Source organism: Zingiber officinale, chromosome 8A (genome assembly GCF_018446385.1).
Source record: "Zingiber officinale cultivar Zhangliang chromosome 8A, Zo_v1.1, whole genome shotgun sequence".
NCBI classification, from domain to species: Eukaryota; Viridiplantae; Streptophyta; class Magnoliopsida; order Zingiberales; family Zingiberaceae; genus Zingiber; species Zingiber officinale.
The window spans coordinates 3077122-3099960 of NC_056000.1; the positions used below are offsets into that span (position 1 = coordinate 3077122).

The 22839-nt window shown below is 35.2% G+C and overlaps 2 protein-coding genes and 1 pseudogene across 8 annotated transcripts; 1 reads left to right on the top strand and 2 right to left on the bottom strand.

The window, feature by feature from the left end:
- Positions 1-139: 139 nt before the first annotated feature.
- LOC122009621 lies at positions 140-2118 on the bottom strand (annotated as a pseudogene).
- Positions 683-4755, bottom strand: LOC122011932 (cation/calcium exchanger 1-like). 6 transcript variants are annotated; one of them, XM_042568365.1, is made up of 3 exons: positions 2451-4755; positions 1804-2028; positions 683-1712 (listed from the first exon to the last, which is right to left on the bottom strand). In XM_042568365.1, the coding sequence occupies exon 1, from the start codon at positions 4557-4559 to the stop codon at positions 2892-2894; it is 1668 nt and encodes a 555-aa protein (XP_042424299.1). In that variant the 5' UTR covers positions 4560-4755; the 3' UTR covers positions 683-1712; positions 1804-2028; positions 2451-2891. The 6 variants fall into 6 exon arrangements, with proteins under 6 accessions (XP_042424299.1, XP_042424301.1, XP_042424302.1 ...); XM_042568367.1 differs by having other exon boundaries at positions 683-718; positions 1660-1712; positions 1804-4755; XM_042568368.1 differs by having other exon boundaries at positions 683-1438; positions 1660-1712; positions 1804-4755.
- Positions 4756-5596: 841 nt separating this feature from the next.
- Positions 5597-11795, top strand: LOC122011935 (TATA-box-binding protein-like). Of its 2 annotated transcripts, XM_042568373.1 has the most exons (10): positions 5597-5794; positions 5908-6157; positions 7395-7482; positions 8473-8544; positions 10067-10117; positions 10259-10303; positions 10391-10483; positions 11038-11139; positions 11327-11400; positions 11498-11795. In XM_042568373.1, coding segments are annotated over exons 2-10 (603 nt in total). In that variant the 5' UTR covers positions 5597-5794; positions 5908-6080; the 3' UTR covers positions 11499-11795. The 2 variants fall into 2 exon arrangements, with proteins under 2 accessions (XP_042424307.1, XP_042424305.1); XM_042568371.1 differs by having other exon boundaries at positions 5597-6157.
- Positions 11796-22839: the final 11044 nt, after the last annotated feature.

Sequence of the window (22839 nt, forward strand, 5' to 3'; positions counted from 1 at the left end):
GAACGCGTGCAACTGTGGGATTTCGGAAGTCTCACTAAAATGTTTTTTTTTTTTTTTGCGGGATTCTTTTTGAAGGTTAATATGTGTTTACGTCTCCCAAACACAGAAGAAAGAAAAAAGGAAACTTGTCCTTGATCACTGATATACAGAGTGCATTTAAACAAACAGTTATTTCATTAGTATTCTTAATACAAAGACTCGATCTAAAAATGTCAGTTTGGCAAGGTAGATTCTACATGTTCAACACAACAAAATCATGTGGAAAAACACACAAGGAACTCAAATGCTGTTACAAAATTTCAAATAGATATTAACTAAGCAGGTTTTATCGCAAACTCCCATCTAGTTAAATTCCACAATGAGCACCTTTGAGCACGATATAATTCATAAAGTATATAGTAAGGGTGAGAGTCTTGCATTTGGTATATTTTCCAGTAAGAAGGTGAGTGTTCCTCCCAACAGAAACATGAGGGCAAAGGCTAGAAATATTTTGCCAATGTATCGGGGACTGATGGTTGAACTTGGCTGACTCATGATTTTAGGGTTCTGTAATGATCTGGAGTTGGGTGATTGCTGAAAATTTCCACAAAAGAAAATTTATTATTAAAGAAATCAAAACATGACCAAAAAATAAATTTGGCATACCAGGCATTTGAACTTTCAGCAGCAGCATTTTTTTTTCCTTTCATATGCAATGCCCCAGTTGATTTGTCCACGGCTATATATTGTTCAACGTAGCATGATTACAAATATTCAGAAAATAACTTAATACTCCAAGTTTAGAAGAAATAACAACATATTGTTCAACAAGCATGATTACAAACATTGGAAAAGAAAACCTCTTTGAAGGTCAAACTTTAAAAGAAAAACAACAAATTCTTCAACATAACATGCTTACAAATATTCATAAAATAGCTTTTTGATACTCAAAAACTAAATCATACCACTACTGCACACTTTAACATTTTTCTCAAATATTTCAACACCGTAAGAAATACAACCGTTAAACCTCCTGATCATAAACTATAGAAATGCCACGAGATACCAATTTGGAGCTGACAGCGCATCATGTTGGATTACTGCAAGCTCTATTGTGGAGAAAAGCACCTAGAGTTCATAATGGAAATAGAATATAGAACCCTAACTTTGTTTCATGCGGGAAAAGGTTAACCTTGATTAAACAAACTGCCTTGGGCGAGGCATGAAACTTGCCTCTGTTTTGGGTTCCATCTAAAACCAAGACATCACGAATGAACTCTTTCAAGTCTTCTTGGAAAACCTTTCAGTGCTTCCAATTCATTTTCTATGCTAAAAGGACTAGTATGCAATTATTGTGGTGGTGCTCAGAAAGAAACAGGGAGGAGAAATGTTGTGGTAGTTGGGAGCTGACTCTGTTTCATCGGACAAGGTTGAAGGATGAAACTTACTTCTCTCGCACCTACAGTAAAAATTACCTAAGAGGAAAGCATCCATTTTTTTCAAAGGTAGCTTGCTCTGTAGAAGTAATTGATATGCTATCAGGTACTACTGCCTTCTACTTGTACCTTATCTGCCAGGATATAGTTTTTCCTGATCTCTTTGGTCAAATAGTTTTGAGAGATTTACTCGTCTTCGATCAAAATTATATTGGCAATTATTTTATGAAGACAGCTGAAATACCATGATGTCAGGAAATAACTTTGATCGCCGATGCTCTCCAATTACCTCATGTCCTGTGAAAAGATATTTATTATCAGGCAAGTACATAATCCGAGAAACAAGTGAATATGGAGCTACTCTTGTAAACTTTAATTACAGCTATACCTTCAGCAGTAACAGTCTGTAACTTCCAGTCTTTGCCATAGTTAACAAGGACAACATTAGGGCCCAAGACCACAGGTTCTTCCCCTTCTTCTTAGCCTCAATGAGCAAGGCCGGGGCATCCCCAGCATCCAACTTACTATTAATTACAAGCAAAGCATATCCAGCCGCAGTTCCAGCAGCAAATCGCCGAAATTTACCCTAGCTCCCGCAATAAACCTCAAGAAACTATCCCCAGAGGAAAAGAAAGACATGGAAATAGAGAGAGATTGCAGGCATTAATTATGTAGCCTACGCAAAGACAATGCTACCATCCATATAGAATAAAGAAAAACAAAGAGTTGGCCCCGAGGCAATGAGCTGTGGGATCGATCCTTAGTCGATTTGGAACAATTGGATACGGATTATCAGAAAAAAAAAACTCAAAGAGTTGTTATTCCGATCTGATCGAACTGCTCATCCGAGGGGAAAATATAGATTTCAAAGTCTGCGAAATCGAAGCGTTGAATCTACAAATCAATTTCCCTAGAGAAGATAGAACATCAACGGTGATTCCCTATCACTTCAAAAACGATAACAAATTCTCCGTTCTAATTCGAGCAAATCCGCATTTCTCGAGTATCTAACATGTCAAATCATAACCGACCAACCGGAGGAGGCTGAGTAGAATCGTCGGAGCTGCTCCTCTCGTCTCCCCCCTGTCAGGTCTCCTGCCATGGACTCGACGGTTCTTCGCCGCCGCCGCTTTCTTCGATGCAACCGTTGACAACGCTACGATACATAGAGCGCTCTGATATCGACACACCCGGTCCGAACTGGTTCTCTAGACCAGACCGGCTCGGATTCGTTGGTTTTCTTCCCGTCTGATTCGACTGAACCGGATCAGATGCGTTTCCAAGATTGTGCCAGCCTGCCCTCAAGAGAACAATTGAATGTTCTTTGCCAAATTTTTAGCGTTCTTCCTTGTGATTGTAATAAATATTTCATACTGATTACAAACAAGACTCACAAGTTCCCCAATTGAATGTTCTTTGCCAAATTTTTAGCGTTCTTCATTGTGATTGTAATAAATATTTCATACTGATTACAATTTACAAACAAGACTCACAAGTCCCCCTCTGTTGAAGCGATCTAAGGTACTGAACAATTCTAAGAGACAAGGAACAGAGGTAGATAGACAGCAGGCCAATCCCCAAGACCCTGTCAAACCTCATGCCTCTCCTTGGCAACATGACCAAGGCCCACAGGAGACCTCCGACCATAAACCCCATCGTCTGAAACAGAGCAAGGTCCCTTGAGATGTTCACTGCTGAAGGGTACGCACTCCACGAAGAGAAAACAAAGGAGAGCCCCAGGCCTACCGAGACGTCGAAGATAGGCCCGCCGTAGCAGCCAGTGACGGCCATTTGAATCCCTCCCGCCCTGCCACGGACTGCCACTGCCATGCATGCAATCAGGTCGGTCACTGAGTTGCCCCAGGCCAGGACTGTAATCCCCAAAATGGAGGGGCTTATCTCTAGCACAGTCCCTAGCGAGACCAAGAGAGAGACCAACTCCTGTGCGATGAGATAGGTCCAAATCACGCTCATCAGGAAACCCCCAGCAAGCCATGGAAGCTGAAACCTGGAAGGGGGCCTGTCCTTCGTTTTTACAAAAGCCAGAACGCCCAGCACAAGGCCAGTGACTGGACCGATGATGTAAACTATCAAGCTCTCTTTAGACCCAGCATTCTTCCTCTTGGAATTGAGTAGAGTTGCTGAGAAGACTGGTGCCAGTGTCACTTGTGCTACAGCTCTTGGTCTGGACCAGCTCTCCTCGCTTATATCAGGAATGGTCAATCTTCTTGGCAGAGACAGAGGCAGCTCCAAGCACTGCACTACGTTGTGGAAGGAGAAACTGTTGCTCTTCGTGGCATCTGATTCACTGCTTGATCTGATTTCCAAGAGAGGAGCTTCCTGATCAGTTGTTGTGTCTGCTGATGAATCATTGTTTCCGAACAAGTGTTCCACGGCTACTAAAAACACGTAGATGAGATACAAGGAAGTGAAAGCCGTGTCAACCCAAAAGTTGATCTTTCCTACAACTAAAATCACCAGCAGCACTAGGAGCACAAATAGGAAGAACACAAGGTCTCTTATGAAGCACGACCAGTTGATAGTGGTGCTACAAGAGTTCCCAACACAGATGCTTATGATTCCAACAACCACACAGGACACAAAGAAAGCACCCCCTATAACACTGTTGAGGCCTAGGACGCCAGAGCCACTGCACATGAACGAGACGATGCTCGAAAAGGCATCGGGAGCTCCGTTTCCGAAAGAAAGAAGAGTCACTCCGGCAATAGTCGGAGGGAGTTTCAATAGCACTGATAAACCTTCCAAGTTTGTGCAGAAATAGTTTGCCGATGTGTCCGCGAGAAGGTAGAAGAGAACAATAAGCCATAGAATTAGGAGAACATAACCGAGGAGTGGATGCTCGCCAAGGGCACAGTAGAAGATGTAGATGTAGTTGATGTAGCCTTGGGGGGAGACGTTAGACTCGAGATCAATCAAAAGTGACTTCTTGGCTCCGTGAAGTCGATCATAGCAAAGGTTACTCTTACTGGAGAGATCATGATGAGGTTGGATTGGAACTGCCCGCCCTCTGAGGATCAGAAGCTTTGTGAATTCTTGAAGAAATGGATTAGATGAAAAGTAGAAAAGAATTAGAGCCACAAAAGATGAATTGAAGAAGAGTTGAAGAAGGACAGGGATCGCCATTCAACTATGGACTAACTTGAGCAGAACACACTGCCTTAAGAAGTTCATGCCTTCAGATTAAGACAAAGACGAACAAATTGAAGAATTAACATATCTCACGCTAAACTTGTTGGGAACAGGATGCTGCTTCCTGCTAGAAAAGTATGAACCACATTAAAGACAGAGTGGTAAAGGAATACTATTCCATTCTCAAGAAGCATCACTGATAAGCTTTAGAAGCGAGTAATGCAATTTCTTTCGGATTCTGTGCGTATTTATAGGCTAGTAGTTCGCTCATGTAATAAGAAGTTTAATTGACATGAATACACGTACATTGCCATTCCAGATCCATTACAAGTAACTGTAACTGGCTTTCATTAAAAAAAAATTTAATTTAATTTTTTATATTAGATGTTAAACTAATAAAAATAAATATTAACTTAACTAAAAATCGAGAAATACATATTTTTTTAACGTTGTGTATTTATAAAAACTTCTCCAAGTTATCAATGTAAGACTAAAAATAATCATGATAATATATTTTTTTATATAAAAATATTCAAAGAAAATTATTAATAAATTTTAAAATTATTTTTAAAAATTACTTTACTAATAAACCTTAAAATAGTAAGATATAATTATATTATTTTTTTTTTAATCAAATTGAATAGAATAAATTGTTAACTAATTATAAATACACATGGAATGAAAAAATATATTAATTAATTTCTAATTACATTGTTATATATATATATATATATACATATTAATCTAATAATAATTTGTCATAAGAAATATAAATATCAACCAAGGTGCAAAGTGATATATTTGCGTACCAACCTCACAATCATTGTAATTTAATTCCCAATTTTCCCCATATTATTTTCTCTTTCCAAAAGTTTCAACTTTCAAGTAATCAAAATTTCATCAAAATGTCATTTAAAACTATGGATTTTTTTTTTAAAAAAAAAGATGACTAACTTGTAAAAACATAATTTCTGAAGGGTCATATGTAAAAATGTGCCCTAAATATAGTCCCGGGGTCCGGTAGTCTTTCCCATCTCGCTTCGGACCGTTCTTCCCCCCTTTGCCTCTTCTTATATATCTCCGAATCTGCTCCTCTCGCATATAAAAGACCGATTTTGTTTGGATCTTAGCATACCCGCTCGAACTCATCGGGCTCCGATCTTACGTCGCCGGACAATCCTGGATTCTGCAGCTGCGCCGGTATTTTTGATGTTGATTTGGGTGATATAGTGAGATCTTGTTCCCCTTTCTTTCCTGTCCTTGTTCATCTTATGCTCTACGGTCATCTCTCGGCGAACAAACGCAAAGTTGATCGGTCGTGATTTCGCATCTACGTTTGTAGCTAAATATATTCACTCCTGTGTGTTCGCGGGGAAAAAAAATTGTGACATCCTGCATATCGGAGCGAACAAGGTCACTTTGTTCGAGTGGTATATAAAAAGGCGTTTGTAAGTGCTTGGTTCGGGTTGAGGAGAAGCGAAAACATATACTGGAGAAAAAGGAGGGAAGTGGCTCATGGCTGAACAGATCCTAGAGGGAAGTCAACCTGTTGATCTCTCCAAACACCCTTCTGGAATTGTTCCGACGCTTCAGTAAGTTCTTGTTAAGTATATCGGTGCTATTATTGGATTAAAATCTATAAGACGCCCCTTTGAGTATGGTCAGATAGGGTGTCCTGAGCATATTTCCCTTTTCCATTAAATATACAAATATCTCTAATTTATTTTTAATGATCCAATAGTTGATAAAAGAAGAGAAGATAGGTTGAAATGATATTCAAAAGTATGTGAAAATGTGGATGTAATGCTTCCTAGACAAATGATTTATTGTATTTTCTCTCCAACCTGCAACTGTGAACTTCATTCTTGCTTAGGTTAATGTTTTCCATCCTTGACTTTAGAAGTAAGTACTGCATGATTTATTTACCATTGTTGAAGGATATTTCCATATGTGTCAGATAGCTTCTATTGTACTGAGCACGACTGACTATAAAGCTTGATTAGAGTAGAAGAGCTCAAATATGGGCAACTCACATAAGCTAGTCAGTAATTGGCACGAGATTCTTTTAAGGTTCTTCAATTTATAAATGAGCCAGAGAGCTAAAGAGGCTTGAAAATTTCCTGTATGCTCAGTCAAGTGCATCTGCCTTTTCTAGCACCCTAAGTTATTGAACTTCACCTTCATAGTTGCATTATATACCTACTTTGTGCCCCCCAAATGAGAGATTGGAAATTGTTTGTTAGGTGGTTATTATAGCTATTTGTGTCTTTGATATTTCTTATTACTTGGTTCAGTAAATTGGTAATTTTATTCTTTTTTGTGTGCTTAAAAGAATCATAACAAAATCCTTCTTTTGAATTTTCACCTTATATATGTGATACACTAAAATGAATTATAGGATTCTGGTCATCTCTATTGGAAAATTATCTATTATTTTTAACAAAGTTTCTTTAATTTGTTCTGGCCTCACTTATTGTGTCTACTTCCTATAAATTATCTTTTGTGGTAAAGTGAATTTTGTTTTCTTTAAGTTACCAGAAAACTTGAAAGATTCCATAGGTATTGATCCATGTTTGGAGCTGGAAAATTGTTCCAAGTTAAGCCATATTATACATATCCCAAATCTTGCATGATGGTTAGTGCCTTTCTTTGGGAAAAAATTCCAATTTTGAAGGATCTTGATTGAGTTGTATTTGGTTGTGCTTCAGTTAGTTGTGAATTTTGAACCTTTTTTTTTAAAATGATCTTGTGGTGGTAATGTAGCTATTCTCTGCCATCATGTTTCCATATATTTTCTGAATCTCAACTTTGTGCTCTGATTTTTTCCAGGAACATTGTTTCAACAGTTAATTTGGACTGCAAATTGGATCTTAAAGCGATTGCTTTACAAGCTCGTAATGCTGAGTATAATCCTAAGGTAAGAGTTGATTTTAGAAAGTCAATATATTGTGATGCAGGGTTTTTTATTTTAGTACTTTTGTTAGTGTTGTACTCACATTGACATGGCTAGTCACTTGTTTTTTATTCTCATGGCATATGAGTTTAAAGTTAGCATTATTAGTTGGGACAAGAAACATATACCATCTGCATTTCTTGATACAGGAACATAATTATGTTTAGTTGAGAATTCTAGGTGTTTACAAACTTGAAAATTGAAGATTATAGAGGAAAACCAACCTGTAATTTGCTGAGATTATTTAAAGTTTTAGTGATTAAATGAATAAAACTTTACATATAGGTGTGACAAATATTGAAAACCAGGATATTCTTTTAACACGCCCATTAATATATGGAATGGGACATGGCAGGTATTTAACTTCCCACCTTGTTCCCCCATAAGCAATAGGATAGGGTGGCGAGTGGCAATGTAAAATATGAAATATTAGGTAAATAATTAAATATATTATTTCATATCATTTCATGCAGGGTTAAACAAGACACATGCTTATCCAATCTCCACACAATCCAAGTTGTGGAGGGAACCCAGTGCCGGGGTGGATTGGTGTGCAGATCTCATCAATCAGATGAAATAGCCATTCTTAATTAGTTTGAATGGCATAATTTGAATTGTTTCATGTATATACTGAAATGTGTACCCTATTTAAGAAATCCTATCTTATTCTTTACAGCTTTCATATCTAAGAATTTATATTTTGTTTAGCTTTCTCTTGCATGAGTTTAAACTGCAGGATATATGTGAAATTTCTTAAACTTAATGGGAGTATATATTTCCTTAGACAAAAAACTTTCCTTATTCAAGTAAATATATATCCACAAGATGAGATTTAAATCCAATCATTAAATTACTATAGTTATCAAAGCTATATGACTCACTAAGAAAATGATGCTTTGCCACAATGTTAACTGTAAGTATGTCAAGGTAGCTTAACTGATTTGCATTACACAGCGTTTTGCTGCAGTTATTATGCGAATAAGAGAGCCGAAAACTACTGCATTGATATTTGCATCAGGAAAGATGGTAAGTATCCTCTTCTTTGTATTCAGGAAGTGTTAATTTCCACTTTATTTTTTGGCTTGATACTCTATGGGTTTTTTGGAGGAAACAAATGCCTATTATTTTAATTGTATTTCTCAAAATTCTTTCTGCTGTTTTCCATCACTAGTGCACTTCATTTTGGCAAAAATCTTGTATGTGTAATTGTGCACATTGTTATCCTCTACAAAATTTGAAATATTACCAAAATTCACTAACTTTCTTGAATATCCTTCTTATATTCTGGATACTGAGAAACTGAATGAGTATCCATTAAATTTGAATTTTCTAAGGTATAGAAGAATGTTGGTATGAAGGTTTTGAACTTTATGGAAGTATTATATTGCCAGCTTTATCAGGTTCAACTATCAGTTTTTCCATATTCCAAATTTTATTGTGTTATTTTTCATGCATGCTTGTAGCCTGGTTTTGCAGTTTTTTTTGTTGTTGTTGTTAGGCAATATGTTGCGCACTAAGAAAAAGAATGCAAATGACTTGGAAAGAATATACAGATTCCATTATTGTGAGCCTCTCTCAATTATTTTTTTATATTGAGCATTGATGGTGTCTTGTGAAAGATTTATTATACTTGGATTCTTGTGGCTTTGAATACATCCATAAGATGACTTCAACTGATCCACATTATTATTCTTCCAGTGTCAGCCAAAACTAGTTATTTCTGTGAGAGGCTGAGACTGTGAGAATAAGAATGAAATTGCTTTGCATTTAATTATCTGGGTTCACTGAAACTTAGACCTATTTTTTTACTCTATGAAATGGATGTTTCTGGAATTCCATTGCAAAAAAGTTTTTCTTTGAAAAGAGGATCAACTCTTGTTGCAGCGATTAGAGATTATTTGCAGGAACTAATGATTTAACTTCCCATGAAAGTTGTGGTTTGCTTTATTGTAGTGTTTCTTGCGTGATTTTAGATATTGGACAGTAGCATGAGTATTTACAGGTTACCGAGCAATAGGATTGCTATTATGCAACCCCATCATTACCCGTGTTTGATATCCGCAGTGATAAACAAATTGCTTGCCCTTTTTAATGCCTTCAAGTTTCAACTGCTTACATTTATTCACACCATAACAACATTGATGCATCACCTTTTACTTGATTGGATAACACATAGAATCGCTGTGAATGCTGGATTTAGATTATAGATTACACTTGGTCCTTGCCTTTAATATCATTTCCTTTCCATCCTATGTTGTACTTACCATGCTTGTACATTAATACTATCCTTGTTAACACATCAACTTCTCAATAGGGACTAGAGATGATTGAATTATTACATGGAAAATAAACAAATATTAGTTTGTCATTGTTCTCATAATCCTTGTCACAAACTATGAATATTTGTATTTAGCTTTGCTTGACATGGAATGCTTTAGCAATCTTTATCCTGCATTACTCAAAATAGCATATTGTTTGTTAAAATGTTGTTGCTTTATTAAAATTTTTGGACACGGGTTGGTTATGATCTTCCGCTGACTTTCAATAGGTATGCACTGGAGCCAAAAGTGAGCATCAGTCAAAACTTGCAGCAAGAAAGGTCTGATAAATTGGGTCATTACTCCTTTTGATTTTAAATGATCCACGGATTAGTTTGTTTGTAGAATTTTATGTTTAGTGCTTTGAGTTTGTGACTACAACTCTTACTTGGTACTAACTAAATTTATTGTTGACTTTTCAGTATGCACGAATAATTCAAAAACTTGGTTTTCCAGCTAAGTTTAAGGTGATCACCTTCATGTTGGTGTTTTTGTCTTTGCAACCTCTTATGTGATTATTTTCTTATTCAACCTGATATTTTTATGCATCATAGGATTTCAAGATCCAAAATATTGTGGGCTCGTGTGATGCCAAATTCCCTATCAGGCTAGAAGGCCTTTCATACTCCCATGGTGCCTTTTGCAGCGTAAGCAAATGATCTAATTCTTAGTGCTCTTTTGGGGGGTTCATTCAATTTGGAGGGTCTGCATAAACACTGTCTCCATTATTTCAATTTGCTTTTCATCATCTATGGTATTACTTAAGTTTTACTTTCTACGTTGATACTTCTAGGAAGACTGTGTAAGTTATCTATCATATGTGAATTTTGTAACATAGTCATTGCCTGTTTCTTTCTGTTTCAATTTATTTTTCGACTCCTTTTTTATTGCCGCGATTTATTTCCACCCACTTAACATGACTGGGTGCATCTACAACATTGTCCACTAGCAATCTTATATATCACCAAGTGGTGGTTGGGGTTGACCGCTTGTTCGTGAACAAGCTTTTTTATCTTATTTAATAGTTTTGAAATTCATCAAAATTTTCTTTTCAAAATTACTAATTGTGCCTTTATTTGACTCCCAATTTGCTCCCCACATCTCAGAATCCTGGCCCTCCATTATTACCCAAGTTTATCCTCTTGCTTATGTAATCTTAAACCTATAAAATGTTAACTTTTTTTGGTTGATTTTCCAACAGTATGAACCAGAGCTCTTCCCTGGTCTGATCTACCGGATGAAGCAACCGAAGATTGTGCTTCTGATATTTGTATCTGGGAAAATTGTTATTACCGGGGCTAAGGTAAGTTTTGCCATGGCATTCAGCATTCCTCCGTCGTTTCAGGTTTTATTTTTCACAATATAGAATTTGGAATTGAAAATCCAAAAAAAAAAAAATCTTAACTATTACTTTTTTATGAAACAAAGATTTGTGAAATAGAAATTTTTGATGAACTAATCCCACCGACACTGATTGGGTGCCATCACAGGTGAGAGATGAGACATACACAGCTTTTGAAAACATATATCCAGTTCTAACAGAGTTCCGGAAGAACCAGCAATGGTATAATAACAATGAATCTCCAAGTTATTTCACTCTTCGTTTTTCCATCTAATCACTTAATATTTGTTGGAAAATGCGTTTTTGTTGAGCTGAGCAGATCCTCCTCTCCAGTTGGAGTTAATGATAAGGAGTATGTTGAAGTCCAGACCTTTGGGGCCTGCTTTTCGTGATTATGGCTTGCATGTTCCTCTCTTTCGAGTTGTGAGAATGAGCAGCTTGTTCCAGCTCTTTTCATGTCCTACCATAAACCATGTATATCCTTTTTTCTTGACAGGGTGCCTGTTCTAATTATTATTCCAAGTTATTTTCTTATTAAAGTTGTTCAAATATATTTTTATCTTTAAGATATAAAATTGTACATATTTTTTAATTATTAAATTCTTAATTAAGTCGTATGAAAATCATATCAAAACTATTATGAGAGTTTCATACGAAGTCCTCATGCACTTTTAAATTGACTTGTGGCAAACGAAATATTTTTACTTTGCAAGATTTTTAAATGAAATATTTGAGAGATTTTACGAAGGATGCATTGCAATTGTAAATTGTATTTGTTATAATTAAAAAAATGTATTTAATTTAATATGTAAGTATGAAATAATATTTATATATAATACAGTGAATTAGAGAAAAAATTTTAATCACAATGTTAATTTTATATGTAGTTTTCATATTCAAAAAATTTTGTTTTTTCTATGTAAAATTTTATTTGCTTTAACTCTCTCATGCAAATATCATTATTTAATTGTCCCTCAATATAAAAAGTCTATAAATGAATATAATTCTACTTAAATTTAACATTTTAAATTAGAATCAAATATATTTTCTATTAAAATTGTTCCTCGTATTTTTTAGGTTAAAAAGTCTAAAAATAGGTATAATTCTTATTAAATTCAGCATTTTAAATTAGAATCGAGTATATTTTCTATTAAATTGAACACGATTTTCTAATTATTCCTTAAATTTTTTAGGTACAAAAAATTTAAAAATGAATATAATTATTCTTAAATTCAACACTTTAAATTATAATTATTCTTAAATTCAACACTTTAAATTAAAATAAGTATATTTTCTATCAAAATTATCCCTCATATTTTTTAAGTATAAAAAGTTTAAAAATTAATATAATTTCTATTAAATTCAGCACTTTAAATTAGAATCAAGTATATTTGGTTTAAAATCAAATATATTTTCGTTTAAAATCAAATATATTTTCTAACAAATTGAACACGACTTTTTTCTTATTTAATATAATTTCTCCTAAATTTAGCATTATTTAAAGAAAATCTAGTATATTTTTCATCTAATTGAGTACAATTAAAAAAAAATCTAGTATATTTTTCATCCAATTGAGATGGAAAAAGAGTAGTACTCAATTTGATAGAAAATATACTAGATTCTAATTTTTTAATGTGCTGAATTCAAAAAGAATTATATTTATTTTTGGACTTTTATATCTAAAAATATCAGAGGTAATTAGGTAAATTAGTGTCCATTATATTTGACTAGGGAGTGGAAATAAAAAATTTTATCAATGGAGACTATATACAAAATTTTATTTGTTATTAGGGATTGCAGCAGATTTTCCCTTTATAATATACAAAATTATTTTTAATTAAATTAATTATTAGTTATTTAACCTTTTATATGAGTTATTGTGATAGTTTTTTTTTTTTTCAGATGGTCACTTGGTATTGGTATTGATAAATAATATTTTTTAGAATATAATTTTAATCAAACTTAGTTTTTGTATATTACAGGGAAAGCATATATATTTTAAAATTTTGATCAAATAATTTATCCTTGTTCATTTTCTTTCTCATAATATCTCTCTTCCTTTTTATTTTATCCTTTTAGAAAAACCTTAATCTTTCAACCCTCATCTCACCTTTGTTTCCTCCATCGTCGGAGCACCAACAATGATTGTTCGTCATTGTCCCTTCACATCCGCACAATAGTGCAAAGAGGCACGACAAGTTGGCAACAGTTTGAGATCAAAGCTGAACTTTAAACTGATTCGTGGTAGTCAACTCCATTGATTTTAAAAAGGGGCATCATAGGTGATATTTCTTCACCATTCCATCTCAACTCCATTCATTACCTTTTTATGACTCTCACATTGTTGCATCATTTTTTTTATTTTTTAGTATCTGGTCTTTTTTTTTTTAGTTTCTTATTATTGTTAGAGGTAAAGCTCAATAAATCAAAAAACCGATCACAAGAGTAAAATGAGCACTTACGGGAATGAAACTGACTTTGCGATTTTTCACCGAAGGGCAACTTCGATCACAGGAGTGTCAGTGTGTCCCCAATGACAAAGTAAGTTTTTGATTTCGGATTAAATAAACTTTGTATGTTTTAGGATAATTTTACTTTTTGATCGGTAATTGTTTAATGAAATGTCAAGGTGGACGACGATGGAAGAAACTCGTCTAGACGACAATGAAGGAGGATGGATGGGAGATTAGATTCTTTTTAGAGGAAACAGTAAGATTATTTATACATTTGATCAATGGGACGCACAATATATCAAATTGAAGATCTTTGAATGAGTTTTAATTTGATATATTGTGTGTTCTGTAGTTTAACCTGAATCAAAAGTTATTGTCACTCAAAATTATAATTTATAGTTGTAACATCTATGATTTGATAGCCATTATAACATATTGCTGATCTTCAGAAGAACATCAATATAGTCTTCTACAGGTCATCAATCATCAATCAATTTCTTTCTAAAAGTGGTTGATGAACCTAGAGATGTATGATTCACTCCAAAAAAAAGTCATATGTGTTTATCTCAATCTTTTTATTACACTCATGCCATCAAACACTATTATGATACACTATATTGAAAATAATGATTTTTCAACTCGATTCAAGTATGATTAATTTTTCAACACGAAGACCAACAATAATTTTGTTACCGACTTAAATTTTGAGAGACCATCACTTTTGATTGAAATTGAACTACGAGACACACAATCTATCAAATCGAAAATCATTCAGATATCTTGAATTTGCATATATTGTACGTCCAATGATTCAATTATATTCAAGTCAAAAGTTATGTTCTTTCAACATTTAAGTCAGCAACACGTTATTACTTATTTCTTAAGATCAACAACACATTGTTGTTGGTTTCTTAAGATCAGCAACACAAAGAATTGCTGGTCTTCTGAAGATCAATAACATATGCTTGTTAATATAAATTTTGAGAAACCATAACTTTTTGTTGGATTGAGGCACGTAAGAAGGGGTGAATTATGTGCATTTTAAAAACTTATTATTTTTAGAAACTTAAAAAGGAAGTGCAACAGAAATAAGAGAAGATAGAAACGAAAAGCAAACAAGACTTGGTTGGTTTATTTGGTTTGAAGTCTTCATCGACTTCTATTCCAAGGCCCAGATTCCTAAGACTTATCAATGGGTAATCCACTATAAGCCTTTTCCAAAACCATCAGAAGAGGACATCGAATATAAGTACAAAAATTAGGAAAGTATAACTGCCTACACTTTCCTTTTGCAAGTATGAAAGAAGTACACTAATACTAAATCGTTACCAACACTTGAAGTTGTAATGTCTGAACGGGCTCATGTGTTGGTGTCAATCTGCCAGCAGCGGTCAAATGTCTCAGAATAGTAGTGCAATAACAAGTAATCGAAGTAGCAGAAGAGTCGTTGAAGCTTGTAAAAATTGAGTTCACTTGATGGCTATTCGGCAACTCCTTTTATTGATGATCCGAGGCGCCTCCTTCTCTTGGAGGCACCTCAAGTCATTATGATCTTCACTAAGAACAATGGCTCTTATCCGCACGGAGGTGCCTCTTTCCCACTAGAGATACCCCGGCTCATCGAGGTTCTATCCTTTGCAGTCGCAGTCCTTATCCACGGGGGTGGGCGCCTTCTTCCTCTTGAGGCGCCTTCGTGCCTCCAGCTATGAGGCGCCTCCTTACCAATGAGGTGCCTCTATGCCTCCAACGCAGAGGCTTCGGCCAGCTATTTCGAGACACCTTTAAACTAATCCAAGGGGTCTTGAATGAATAGTATCCGATGCTTCTTTTCCTTTTAACTCCTACCTTGACATAGTGCACAGAAAAATAATAGGACCTGCAAAAAGGAGTTAGCACTATTATAAACATTATTAATTAGATCATGTTCTGTAGACTAGTATCTAGTCATAATATCAATTTAAGCTTTCTAAAATAGACCTAAACTGGACCAACGTCTAAAGTCCCTAACTGAGACTAGTCTTTATTAGATCACTCTCCTCCAGTGCTTACTTTCACCTACCTATCAAACATCTGGTCCTCCAGACCTATTTTAACTATATTTGGTTTTGCTTAGTGTCTGATCTGTTGGTACTCCAAGGTTATTTTAATGTGAGCAAATAAGTTAAGTTAGGTCATGTTATGTTTAACCTTATGTCTAAGTGTGCAGGAACTTAGGAGCACAGGGAGTCGAGCAAAAGACGCAGCTAGGGAGAAGGACGCACGAGAGAGAGTCGACGGACTAAGTGTGTCTGAGAGATGAAGTGCTGCAGAAGAGTATGCAGGCGGACTAGAAGGAGGCATGCGACATTTCCGAGGGACAAGAAGCCTAAGCGGAAGGTTGCTCGAAAATGTTGGAAGTTGGGTTCGAATGAGCCCTATTCCGGATGGTCGAAATCACCCAAGCGAGCGAAAAAACCCAAACCGAAGTAAGCAAAGCTTAAGCTAGAGGCCCGGAGAGAAAGTCAACAAAATGTTGACTTTCCTCCTTCGGGGCGCTCGGAACGATTCTGGGCGCTCTGAACAATTCTGGGCGCCTGGAACTCAAGTTTTAGCCATTTCGACGTGGTTTTGACCATTGCATCGGAGATAAGTTTTTATCCCACTCCTGGTGCCTAGAATCCTTCCAAGCGCCCTCACCAAGGCTATAAATACAACCTTGGTCCAAGAAGCTAAAAACAATAAGCATATTGAGAAATAACACTTGTACGCTTCTAGTTTTCGTTTAGCTTCATCTTTTTGTGTGATCATTGTTGTAAAGAGGCTTCTCCACCTGAAGGAGATATTACTGTGCTCCACTTCCTTGGATTAATAATCTCCCCGGCTGTAACTAAGTAAAAACTTTTGTGCCTCTGTCTTTTTGGTTTCCTTATTCTTTTTTATGCAAGTGTTTGTTTAAGTTATAAGTTGAGGAAGATATTTTGTTTTATTTTTGTGCAGGGGCTATTCATCCCCCTTCTAGCCGGCCGCAAAGGGTCCTAACATGATCAATCTAATATACTAAGACTTACCTGCAACATTAAGTTAGTACAATAGATATAAAATAGTAACGCAAAACAATGTTAGCAATATTAAGAATTTGCTGGTCTAGTCGGTCACACATGCTTGGAGTTTATTTCTCCAAGACTTCTTATTACCTAGGGTTACCTCCCTCTAGGGTTGCTTACCTTCACTCACTAGAACTTCTATTACCTATCTTTACTCATTAGGACTTTCACCACCTAACTTCACTCACTAGAGCCTAGCTTCACTCATTAGGACTTCCATTGTCTGACTTCACTCAATAGGACTTTCACCATCTAACTTCATTCACCAGGACTTCAACCACCTAACTTCACTCACTAGGATTTGACTTCACTCATCAGGACTTTTCCTTACCTAACCTCCACTTAGGATTAGTCACTTAGTAGACTTCTCACCTATCTAACCTTCGATTAGGACTTATCCTTGCTAGTTACCTAGTCCTAACTAGACTTCTCTCTTTCAAACATCAAGTCTTATTTGTATTAATCCTTGGTCAACCTGACTATATTTGGGTACATTGTCAAATATCGAAACTCTAGAGGTCAATTGCATCAATACTTTTGATTGAGATTAAACCAAGAGACACACAATATATCAAATCGAAGTTCATTCAAAGATCTTTGATTTGATATATTATGTGCCACATGGTTCAATCCGAGTAAAAATTATGGTCCCTCAAATTTTAATTCAGCAACATGTTATTGCTATTTTTTAAAGATCAGCAACATGTTGTTACTGGTTTCTTAAGATTAGCAATATGAAGACTAATAACAATAACACTAATACTGACTAAAACTTTGAGAGACATAACTGTTGGAGCAATCTGGGTATCCTAAATTTTGATGTTTGGGTAAAGGTTTAAGTTAGATTTATTGTTATATTTGATATGCATTGTGAGTGTGCAGGATACAGGTACAACAAGGAAAGTCCAAGGGTGATATTGGCAAAGGAGGAAAGTCCAAGCATGAGTATTGGCGGTGTAAGTTCAAGTATATAGTCTTGGCAATGTAAGTCCAAGCATGACTTGACAAAGGATGAAATCCCAGAGCATGTCTCTTGGCAGTGAAGACCCGACAATGATGACAAGGCTAATGGAAGCTCCAGAAAACAAGGTGTGAAGGATGGGGAGGCATCTGAGGGACGCAAGGCTGATGAAAGACGCTAGAAGGTTAGGTCTAGGCTGTGCGGACAAGGACGAGTGTATGAGAGATTGTACTCAAGGTAAAATTTCAGTGTGCATTGTAGTAGCATTGTAGCATTATTGTAGTAGTCGACTGGTATTTTCATCAGTCGACTAGTAGCCGATCATTAACTTGTAACGGTCGAATTTCACTTATGTTCAATCGACTGGTGGCATGAAACATAGCTTGGTGTTTCCTCCTGAACTTTATTTAATAGAGTTCGGAGTGCTTGGCCAAAGTTGACGAAAATATAGGTGGTTAACCTCTATTAGAGTCTCCAAGGTCTTCTTAAGTTATCAAGAGCTTGTGTGAGTTTATGGCGAGGTTTCTCCACCCACAAGGAGCTACTCAAGCTAGCTGGAGATTTTTCGGGAAGTCATCCACCGACGGATTGAGATCGACAACCTTACGGACAACCATGGAGTAGGAGCTTTATCTCTGAACCATGTTAAATCAACATGTTATGCTTGTTTTCTCTTGTTAGTATTTGTTTTTTGTATTCCGTTGTGCATACTAACCATTATAAGAGGCAAACATTGGGTGAGTTGTTATTCACCCCCCCTCTAGCGGCATCAAGGTCCCAACAATAACTTTCGACTGAGATTGAATCACGGGATGCACAATATATCAAATCAAAGCTCGTTGAATGAGTTTTGATTTAATGTATTGTATGTCCTATGCTTCAATCTTAGCAAAAAGTTATGGGTCTCAAAATTTAAGTCGACAACATATGTTTCTCACTAGATATGAAGTTGGAAGCTCATTATAAATGGTATGACGATGATGTTGATACAATTTACACTAATGATTTAACCCGGATTTTGATAAATGATAGATTAATTAAAGTTAGAGTGCTGGTGATCTAATTATTTTACCAAGTGTGCAGGAGTTGATGAGTCTAGAGGACTTGACACTAGGCTGGAGTCCAGCTAGGTTCACGGGACCCGATAACCGATGCGAAGTTCATATATGCCCACGTGGCGGGAAGTCTGGTTGGTTCTGCGTGATCTGACAATCGACCGAAGTCCAGTTGGGTCCGTGAGACATGACAATTGGCGGGAGGACCTGGTGGGTCGAAGGCAAATCAAGCGATTGTAGTTGGTAAGTAAAAGGTAAGCAACTGGACGAGAGATCTAGTGAGGACGCGTTTCCGGTTGAGGGAATAATAGGCGTTGGTCTAACTTAGGTTTATTTGAGAAACCTAAGCTAAGAACTTCACTGATCCTACTCTTGGGGAGACATGATATAATTACTATCACTATCTTACTATATTGTACTAACTTTATTTGCAGGATAAACTTATTTTTTATTGCATGGACTAACTCTTTTTTTATAGGAAAGAAAAGACTGAAAAAAAAGAGTTTGTTCGAGCACCCGGACCAGCTTAGCCGGGTGAGTGCTTGGCCAAGCACCCGAGTGGTCCGGGCGTCTGGAGCTAGTCCAAGTGCCTGGATCAGAAAAGTTATCCAGAAGCTGAGTTGGAGAACGACGACTAGCAGAACCCACATCAACGGTCCAAGCGTCCGGAGGTGGATAAACTTGATGGATCAAAGTTTCGACGAGAGATCACCACATCAGCAATGGTCCAAGCGCTCAGAGGGGTTCTAATCACCTGAAATGGGCTTATATAAAGGCCTTCAACCAGCATCTTCAGATCAACATCTGTTACGACTTTTATATTTGCGCGCTGGTTCGAAAAGGTTCTGACAACACCAAAAGACTACTCCAAAGTTCGAAGACCAAATACTTCTTTAAATTTCCTTTTTGTTTGTCGATAACATTACATTCCAGTTATTGTACTCAAATATGTGTAACTTATTTTCGAACTAATAGTGATTGCCCAAGCGTGGTCTTGGAGTAGGAGTCGTCAAAGACTTTGAACCAAGTAAAAATTACTTATGTATAGCATTTGTACGTTCATGTTTCTTTTCCACTACATATTCTCGATTTCTAAAAAAAGGGACGAACGTTATTCACTCCCTATAGCATCGTAACGATTAAACACCACAAATAAATAGAACTTCCCACAAAATTAAAATTTTTATTTTTAGTATGGCTTAGGCCCATTAGCCACTTTTGTGGCTGATAGACCTAGAGATGGCCAAATGACTCCAAACAAATTAAATAAAAAATTATTATTATACTATAAAAAGCAACAATTTATAACTTTATGTTATAACAAAAAGAATTTAGATATTTTAATAATGATATAATATTGTTCACTTTGGGCCTAAGATCTCATGGTTTTATTTTTGGACTCTACCTAAAAGGTCTTATATTAATGAAGATATCTTTTCCTTCTAAATGAATGACCACCCCCTCGAGCATATCTACTTGATATCATCTAATCCTTGACCCACCAGAACTTTCCTGTCCATCGCTGCAACTGACCTACTACCTACTAGGGTTTTCTTGCCCCTCAGTCCAACTGACTTACTAAGTCTTTCTTACCTAGCTGTAACTAAGACTTCTTTGCCTGGTGTATGGTTGTTTTGATTTAAACATGGGAGCCCACATTTCCTTCGTTAGAGGTCAATATTCCATCCACAAAACACGACTAGAGCATGATTGTGCACGATCAGTGGTTAGTACTTCTAGCAGTCTGGGGTCTGATACCAATTGTTAGGACTAAAAGAATTTAGTTATCTTCATAATTATATGATATTGTCCACTTTGTGCCCAAGCTCTCATCGTTTTATTTTTGAGTTCTACCTAAAAATCCTCATATCAATGAAGATATTTTTCTTTTATAAGTTTATGATGCTTTTCATATGTTTTCAATGTAGGAGTTTACTTAAACCATTGCAAGTCAATGTTTCATACCATAAAATTACAACAATCACACATTACAACAACGAGAAGAGCACAATAATTTAAACAAAATAACAATTAATCGTATATATCAATAATAATTAAATAGATAATAATAATAATAAAATATTATGAACATTCCTTTTCAAGATCCCTATCACATTAACATGTTTGCGATTATATTAACTAAGAAGAACAAAGTATTTTATATTACTCAATGAAAAAAATTAAGTTCTTCAACATTTTTAAGTATCCTAAATAATTCGCTATAATAAAATACCTCTAAGTGATCCTCCTTGATATGTACTTACAGAAACAACAGCCAAAGATCAAACGTATAATGTAGAAAGATAATTAAAACATAATTAAAAAAAAGCTTGAAATAACATACTAGAAAAAAATCATAATAACGAAAACTAAAAAAAATAAAAATAGAACGCTAATTCACATATGAAAATTGATTATTTCTTTTGTTAAGAATATCATAATAAATAAACCTTTTAAAAATTATATAAATTTTAGGTAAGATAATTAAAAATTTTTATTTTATATGTTAAATTATTGATAATTCATTATTCATGAATAACTAGTAGCATGAATCCATAAATTCTTAGTGTACATATAATTAAGTAAGCTTGATTAAATATGTACATTCTATTAAAATTTCCTTCATCGTCATCCGTTTTAATATTTTATCAAATAACTACAAGCTAAAAAGTAGAATCATGCTAAATTATACAAAGTTGATATCTTTAATCCGAAATCAAAAATTTATTTCACCATCAGGTATGTACCAATACTCATACCACCGAAGTCACCCTATAATGAAGAATCGATGAAGTCAATCTCATTTTCCGGAAGCGCTCATTTTCCTCCTCTTATGACCAACTTCTCCTACTTGTCGGGTTTTACGACTAAGAGCATCTCCAATCCTTCATCAAAACACCAAATTCGATGTAAAATGAGTATCAATCCATATATTAAATTTCACACCAAATATAGTATGATGAATAGTATAACACCATATTCACATCACCAAATGAGAGAGGATTTTTATTTTTTAAAAGCACGGATCCTTGGTCTATTTTGATGGATCTAATCATTTAAACAGATGAAAATCTATCATAATCCATCAATCATAATCAATGGATCATCCTCTAGTCCGTAAATTGGAGACTAGAGGATCCCATCTATTTTTTTTAATTTTACTACATAATTAATTAAATTAAATGTAATTAAATTATAATAAAAAAAGAATATTCTAAAGAATATTTTTTTTAAGTGATATGATGTGATTTGAAATAGTATTTGATATTGAAATCGTACTATTTTGATGTGAAAATTACACCAAATATATTGTTATGTATTGGAGGTGGTATAACAATAACAAAAAATCTCGAAAAGAGACTACATATTGAAAAAAAAAAAATGTAATGCAATGACGGGGATCATAAAAGAGGGTGAATAAAATTGGGATGGAATGATAAGTGAAGATCACTCTCGATACCCCTTTTAAAATTAATAAAGTTGGCCATCACGAATCAGTCTAAGGTTCAATCTTGATCTAGTGTTACTAACTTACTGTGTTTTGTTGCACAATGATTATATTTGGTTGAGTGTAATATAATTGAGCTTGTAATGTAATGTAATCCTGATTACACTACTATGTTTGGTAATGTAATGTATGTAATTTTTGATTACAAGGGTGATTACATTTTTTTGTTTGGTGTCCATTATTTTTTATAAAGAATGTAATTCGTATTATTATAAAATGACAAAAATATCCTACGACCTCTACCGGTGGGCGCTACATCTCTGTCGGAGTTTGCGGTCGTCGGCCGCGGCAGTGGACGGCGGCGTGCGACGATGGGCGGTGACAGATTAGGGGTATATTTGATATTTAAATTTTTGTTAAACGATGACTTTATAATGTAATCGGATTACAATGTGTTTGTTTTATAATCCAGATTACAAAATTTCATTACATTTTATAATTTAGATTACATTACATTACAAGTTAAAAATGAAATCAAATAAATTAACCAATCTTATAATATAATCTGAATTATATTACATTACATTACAACGTAGATTACCCCTACCAAACCTAACTTATTAGGCGGAGACAAAGGGACGGCGATGGACAACTGCTGTGG

What these genes read in the sequence shown, in the direction of transcription:
- LOC122011932 (XM_042568369.1), bottom strand. Translation starts at nt 4,559, where the DNA reads ATGGCGATCCCTGTCCTTCTTCAACTCTTCTTCAATTCATCTTTTGTG.
- LOC122011935 (XM_042568371.1), top strand. Translation starts at nt 6,081, where the DNA reads ATGGCTGAACAGATCCTAGAGGGAAGTCAACCTGTTGATCTCTCCAAA. An exon ending in CAAAACTTGCAGCAAGAAAG is followed by an intron (nt 10,118 to 10,258) that starts GTCTGATAAATT and finishes TTGACTTTTCAG; the next exon opens with TATGCACGAATAATTCAAAA. An exon ending in TTGTTATTACCGGGGCTAAG is followed by an intron (nt 11,140 to 11,326) that starts GTAAGTTTTGCC and finishes GTGCCATCACAG; the next exon opens with GTGAGAGATGAGACATACAC.